General features: G+C 47.5%; 1 protein-coding gene across 1 annotated transcript in view; it reads left to right on the forward strand.

Moving 5' to 3' along the window:
• NMNAT1 (nicotinamide nucleotide adenylyltransferase 1) overlaps positions 1–898 on the forward strand; it is a gene marked incomplete at its 5' end in the record, with an annotated part of 8,338 nt that extends 7,440 nt beyond the window's left edge. The window contains one exon of the mRNA XM_011935841.1: positions 23–898. Within this exon, the coding sequence (XP_011791231.1) occupies positions 23–476 (454 nt within the window). The remainder of the gene's footprint in view (positions 1–22) is intronic.
• Between the last annotated feature and the right edge of the window lie 6,565 nt (positions 899–7,463).

Consider the following 7,463-nt stretch of genomic DNA (forward strand, 5'->3'; position numbering starts at 1 on the left):
GTAAACCCCTTTCCACTTGGAGGAGGTACAGGGGAAGAAAAATTGTACCCCAAAGCTCTGTTTTATTCTTCCCAGCAGTGCCAAAGGTCAAGCTGCTGTGTGGGGCAGATTTATTGGAGTCCTTTGCTGTTCCCAATTTGTGGAAGAGTGAAGACATCACCCAAATCGTGGCCAACTATGGGCTCATATGTGTAACTCGGGCTGGAAATGATGCTCAGAAATTTATCTATGAATCGGACGTGCTGTGGAAACACCGGAGCAACATTCACGTGGTGAATGAATGGATCACTAATGACATCTCATCCACAAAAATCCGGAGAGCCCTCAGAAGGGGCCAGAGCATTCGCTACTTGGTACCAGATCTTGTCCAAGAATACATTGAAAAGCATAATTTGTACAGCTCTGAGAGTGAAGACAGGAATGCTGGGGTCATCCTGGCCCCTTTGCAGAGAAACACTGCAGAAGCTAAGACATAGGAATTCTACAGCATGATATTTCGGACTTCCCATTTGGGGATCTGAAACAATCTGGGTGTTACTAACTGGGGAAAGAAGTTTTGATCTGTTGCCTAAACTAAAGCTTAAAAGTTTAGTAAAAATCATCTGGGTGGCCGGGCGCGGTGGCTCAAGCCTGTAATCCCAGCACTTTGGGAGGCCGAGACGGGCGGATCACGAGGTCAGGAGATCGAGACCATCCTGGCTAACACTGTGAAACCCCGTCTCTACTAAAAAATACAAAAAACTAGCCGGGCGAGGTGGCGGGCGCCTGTAGTCCCAGCTACTCGGGAGGCTGAGGCAGGAGAATTGCTTGAACCTGGGAGGCAGAATGTTGCAGTGAGCGAAGATCATGCCACTGCACTCCAGCCTGGGTGACAGAGCAAGACTCCATCTCAAAAAAAAAAAAAAAAAACCTGACAGTGAGCAGGTTTCAGGATCCGTCTGCCAAGTCAGTAAAAGGCTGGAGCCTCAAATCCTGCAGATAAGGGTCATTTTCTCCTTAGCTTCTTGAAGTTTAAGAGTTGAAGGAGCCCTGAAAAGTCATGATAGAGCAAGATGAAGCTATCAGAACTGAATTTGGACTTCCTCTGGGAAACTATACCTCGTTCATCTGAAGTGTCATGCATTGGAAACTTATCTCGTACTGTCTTGCCTTCCTACTTATAAGTGCCTGTGCCCTGCTCAGCTGTGACTGTACTGACCTCAGGACTTCACTGGACAAGGCATGTGGGGACCCTTGCAGGAGCCCTGGTAAGGGTGCAATGAGCCTATTGTTTTTTGTTTCTGAGATGGAATCTCACTCTGTGAGGCTGGAGTGCAGTGGCACCATCTTGGCTCACTGCAACCTCCGCCTCCCGGGTTCAAGCAATTCTCCTGCCTCAGCCTCCCGAGTAGCCAGGATTACAGGCGCCCGCCACCATATCCGGCTAATTTTGTATTTTTAGTAGAGATGGGGTTTTGCCATGTTAGACAGGCTAGTCTTGAACTCCTGACCTCAGGTGATCTGCCCACCTCGGCCTCCCAAAGTGCTGGGATTACAGGCGTAAGCCACTGCATATAGCCTGATCCTATTGTTGCACTATTTATGGAGCAACAACTTTGTACAAAGAAAAAGCTTTGTATAGAGAGCAAGCTTGGCTTTTTGATGCTGCCACCTAATAGCATAATTTTAGGTGTCCTCAAGGACAGAACTTCCACGTTGAATAAGGGAAGTTAGAACAGTGAATTTCACAGGGGAATAAATATTAATGACTGATGTGAAGAAAATATGCCATTGTTATTCTCTCCCGCATCATTTCCATAATTTGCTTTTGTACTGTGAATTTAGAGGAAATGTGTGATGCTGGTGTTTTGTTTGGCTTGTTTGTTTGATGCTGGGGGTTTTATGTATTGTGCCCTTTACCCCTTACGTTGTGTAATTTGAATGTGGCAAACAAAGCTGCGGTAAAAGTCCTTGATTGGTGCCTTCATTCGGATGATGGAGAGCCTTTGTGGTAGTGTTTGCCTATGTGAACAGCAGATCTTTCAAATAAGAGAAGTGGCTTTTCCTTGGTGATGAAGGGGTAGAGATTGAGCCATAGGGATGGTTTAGGTTAAAGAATGCTTTATTTTTTTGGCCATCGTGAGGATCTAACAGCAGAGTAGAAGGAAGGATGCCCTAGGTCAGCCTGCAGGGTGGTGGGAAGGCTTTCATCTTCCTTACCCAAACCTCTCTTTTCACTTTTCTAGAAGTCCGGAAGTTGTTATATGATGAAATAGCCTCCTTTAACGTTTATGTCTGGGTGCCACAGGAGGCCCATTCCTCTAACATCCTCATAATTCTTCTCAAAGGCCTGTGATCTAAACATTTCACCACGGCATCCACTCAGCTGTGAGGCTGCATACACAGTCTTTACCTCTGAAATCCGAACGTAGTTTACCAGTGGTGCTGTTTGAACTTCATCACGCCAGCACTTACTGAACACTTACTACGTGCTTGGCTTGTGCTCCTGAGTGCCTTATATCATAAAGAAACGGCAAAATCAGGGGACTGGTATAAATAGTGAAGCTGGGCTTGAATCTAAGCTTTGTCTTCAGAGCTAGTACCCCAGCCTCTCTTTCTGTAAAATATTACTTTTCGAATAATGAAGTTGTAGCCAAATCTTGAAATTTTTCATTTACCCTAAGTGAGGACAAATAAAGCTTTCAACAACAGTTTGTGGCAGTCTCATGGAGATGAGTCCAATGTCTTCCGTCCTCACAGAAGGACTAGGCTGAACTTGCCCAGTGTTAGCAATTCCTTGGAACTGGAAGAGTGGAATCCGAGGGAGAAGGTGACATGGGCCATAATTAACTTGTGTGTGCGCGCGCCTCTGAGACAGTGTTGCTGTTTCACCCAGGCTGGAATGCAATGGCGTGATCTCGGCTCACTGCAACCTCTGCTTCCTGGGTTCAAGCGATTCTCCTGTCTCAGCCTCCCAAGGAGCTGGGATTACAGGCATGTGTCACCACACCTGGCTAATCTTTGTATTTTCGGTAGAGAGAGGGTTTCACCGTGATGGCCAAGCTGGCTCAAACTCCTGGCCTCAAATGATCCACCCACCTCGGCCTCCCAAAGTGCTGGAGTTACAGGTGTGAGTCACCACGCTCTGCCCAGATGGGGTTTTTGACCTGTCATAGTGGTGCCTGGTCCCATTATTCTCTGTTTTGACTCTGCAGGGATGATCGCTGTCCCCTTGCTGTCCTTTAATGAAACTGTCACCTCAGTTTCAGAACTGGAATTCAGATCCGTTTCTCCCTCACGTGTGAAGTCTAAATGACTTGCCGTGCGCAGTGCTTCCCAAATAAAGTGAAGCTGCCCAATAAATTTTTCCAAAACAATGGATAACCTGACAATTACATTGTAAAACATTAGGGAAAATAGCAAACACACGAAATTAGTGATAATAGTATGATGAGCCATTACGTACCCGTCATGAACTTCAAGCATACCATTTTGCCAATCTTCATCTACACTTGTTTTGTTTTGCTGGAGTCTTTTAAAGCAAATCCCAGATGTGTAATTTTACCCATAAATACTTCAGTGTGAGGAATGCTAGAGTCCAATTTGTACATTAGAACAAGTATATTGGCTAGCACTGGGCGTGGTGACTTAGCCAGGCTTGGTGGCTCACATCGGTAGTCCCAGCACTTTGGAAGGCCAAGGTGGAAGGATTGCTTGAGCCCAGGAGTTCAAGAACAGCCTGGGTAACATAGCAAGACCCTATCTTTAGAGGAAAAACAAACAAACAAACAAAACATGCTGACTGGGCACAGTGGCTCACGCCTGTAATCTCAGAAATTTGGGAATCAGAGGCAGCAGATTGTTTGAGCCCAGGAATTCGAGACTAGCCTGGGCAACATGGCAAAACCCTGTCTCTACCAAAAATACAAAAATTAGCTGGGTGTGGTAGTATGTGCCTATAGTCCCAGCTACTCAGGAGGCTGAGGTGAGAGGATGGTTTGAGCACAGGAGGCAGAGGTTACAGTGAGCTGAGATTGCACCATTGCACTCCGGCCTGGGTGACAGAGCCAGACCCTGTCTCAAAAAACAAAACAAGGCTGGGCATGGTGGCTCAGGCTGGGCGCGGTGGCTGACACCTGTAATGCTAGCACTTTGGGAGGCCGAGGTGGGTGGATCACCTGAGGTCAGGAGATCAAGACCATCCTGGCTAACATGGTGAAATCCTGTCTGTACTAAAAATACAAAAAATTAGCTGGGCATGGTGGTAGGCGCCTGTAGGCGCCTACTTGGGAAGTTGAGGCAGGAGAATGACGTGAACCCAGAAGGTGGAGCTTGCAGTGAGCCGAGATTGTGCCACTGTACTCCAGCCAGCCTGGGCGACAGAGCAAGACTCTGTCTCAAAAAATAAAGTACAGTACAGTAAAGTAAAGTAAATAAAAAGGCCAGGCATGGTAGCTTGTGCATGTAGTCCCAGCTACTTGGGAGGTGGAGGTGAGAAGATTGCTTGAGCCTGGAATATGGAGGCTGTAGTGAGCTGTGATTGTCCCACTGCACTCCAGCCTGTGCAACTGAGACCCTGTTTCAAAAAAATGAAATAGTATAGCTAAAAGTATCAATGTCACCAAAGCAGAAGACCCAAGTCTCCAGTCTCCAGCCACACTCTTGTTGAGACAATAGTATTCATAAAGTGATTTTCAAAATTTTTATTTACTTATTTCCCACTGCATAAGCTGGTCTAGCATGAAGTATGGTTTTTTTTTTTTTTTTTTTTTTTTTTTTTTGAGACAGAGTCTCGCTCTGTCACCCAGGCTGGAGTGCAGTGGCGCAATCTCAGCTCACTGCAACCTCCGCCTCTCGGGTTCAAGAAATTCTCCTGCCTGAGCTTCCCGAGTAGCTGGGATTACAGGCGCATGCCACCTTGCCCGGCTAGCTTTCGTATTTTTAGTAGAGCCAGGGTTTCTCCATGTTGGCCTGGCTGATCTCAAACTCCTGACCTCAAATGATCCACTTGCCTTGGCCTCCCACAGTGCAGGGATTACAGGTATGAGCTATCACACCCAACCACAGTAGTATTTTATTTAACATTTGTATCTTCAGCAACTTAAGCATGTTCAAAACTGAACCACAATTTTGCTCTCAAATAAGTAATCATAAGAAAGTTGCTTAAGAAGAAAGGGTACCTTGGCCGGGTGTGGTGGCTCGTGCCTGTAATCTCAGCACTTTGGGAGGCCAAGGCATGTGGATCACCTAAGGTCAGGAGTTCAACACCAGCCTGGACAACATGGTGAAACCCCGTCTCTAATAAAAATACAAAAAAATTAGCCAGGCATGGTGGCAGGCGCCTGTGGTCCTAGCTACTCAGGAATCTGAGGCAGGAGAATTGCTTGGACCTGGGGAGGCAGAGGTTACAGTGAGCCAAGATTGTGCCACTGCACTCCAGCCTGGGTGACAGAGCGAGACTCCATCTCAAAAAAAAAACAGTACCTTGATTTTTTTTTTTTTTTTGAGACAGTCTGGGGTTCAAGTGATCTCGTGCCTCAGCCTCCTGAGTAGCTGGGATCACAGGCGTGCACCACCACACCCAGCTAATTTTTGTATTTTTAGTAGAGATGGGGTTTTGTCATGTTGGTCATGCTGGTTTCAAACTCCTGGCCTCGAGTGATCCCCCATCTCTGCCCCTCAAAATGCTGGTATTACAGGCATGAGCCACTGTGCCCAGCCAAAAGTACCTTGATTTTATTTATGATGTTGATAGGGAAAGGAGGCAGAGAAATTCTGAGCAGAAGAGGGTGGGTCCCCAGTGAGGGCTCCCCACCTGGAGCCGAAAACCTGATACTATGGCCCAAAGTGAGCATTTACATCCCTGTTTGCCCTCTTGAAAGTTGCCTTTTCCGTAACTACCCATGGCCCACTCTCCATCCTGTGCCCATGAAAACCCCAGGCTCAGCTGGGCACAGTAGCCTGTAACCCTAGCACTTTTGGAGGCCAAGGCAGCAGATCACTTGAGATCAGGAATTCAAGACTAGCCTGACCAACATGGCGAAACCCCACCTATACTAAAAATACAAAAATTAGCTGGACATGGTGGCGGGTGCCTGTAATCCCAGCTACTCAGGAGGCTGAGGCACGAGAATCACTTGAACCCAGGAGGCAGAGGTTGCACTGAGCCAAGATCACGCGACTGCACTCCAGTCTAGCTGATAGAGCAAGACTCAGTCTCAAAAAACAAAACAAAACAAAACAAACCCAAGCTCAGTCAGCAGAGAGAGGAGAAGCAGCTGGATGTTGGAGACTATGGCTGCAGGGCAGAAAGAAGTGGCTTGACTTCAGAGGGACAGCTTCATGGTGTAGCTTTGAAGAGGAGTCCAGCCAGGGATGGCTGGACTTCAGGGGAATATTACCTTCCTGCTCCATCCTCTTTTCAGCTCCTCTTCTTACTGAAAGCCACTTACATTGGCAATAAATTTCCATGCATTTACCATCTTCAATTCATTTGTGCTACCTCATTCCTCCTGGACGCTGGACAAGAGGTCGGGTACCACAAGTGCGGGTGCAAAAGGCTGTCACACTGACCCTCCACTGAGCTGTTAGCACGTAAGCTGTCTATGGACAGCAAAGCTAAAAGGGCATTGTAACACTCCTTCTGGGGCTTCAGGGGTTGCAGGCACCCTCACCAGATGCTGCTGCGGGGCCCACACAAAATTTTGCTCCTGCAGGTGCCCAAAAGCACTTGCCCCGGCTCCTGCACCTGCTGACCTGTGTGCTCCCCCTCCCATAAGAAGTGGAGCACAGCAGGTCCAAGTGAGGGGAATGGCCCCTGCCAGCACCAAAGCAGCTGGCTGGTTCCAGCGCCCCTGCCTTCCAGTTCCTGCCAATGAAGGGGTCAGGGAACTATCCTGCTTCAAAATGTATCAGAATTTTTTTCATTGCAAGTAGCAGGAAGCTCAGCTCAAAGTGGTTTAAACACAGACATTTATACTCAGAAGTACAGACATAGGGCAGAATTGAAGGTTTGTAGATGCAGTAAATCAACACTGTCCTCGGGGACCCAGGTTCTTTCCATCCCTCTACTCTTCTAGTCACAGTGTCTTAAATCTAGTGCCCTTGAATTATAGGACAGTCACCAGTAGCCAGGCTTCCTTGTTCATGTTAGGAGTGACTCCCCATGGCTCTGTTCCCTTTCAAACTCCTCATTGCATCTCACTGGCTGATTCAGTCACTTAAACCTGCTTCTCCCTAAAGCCGATCACTGGCAAAGCTAATAGAGTTTCCGGGATTGGTTTAGCCTGATACTAATCCAGGTCCACCTTCAGGAGCTGGACCAAACTCCCTAATGGCACTGCTTTCTTGTGATAGGGAGCGGAGGTATGGATGGTGTGGAGTCCACCATAAGGTCCATGCCAGTCTTTGCTGAACCAGCATCAGACTCCATCAAGCAACAGAAGAGAGGTTCCAGGATAAAGTGCCCCTCAGCAATCCCCATC

Source organism: Colobus angolensis, unplaced genomic scaffold, assembly GCF_000951035.1.
Source record: "Colobus angolensis palliatus isolate OR3802 unplaced genomic scaffold, Cang.pa_1.0 Scaffold149, whole genome shotgun sequence".
In the NCBI taxonomy this organism is placed as follows: Eukaryota; Metazoa; Chordata; class Mammalia; order Primates; family Cercopithecidae; genus Colobus; species Colobus angolensis.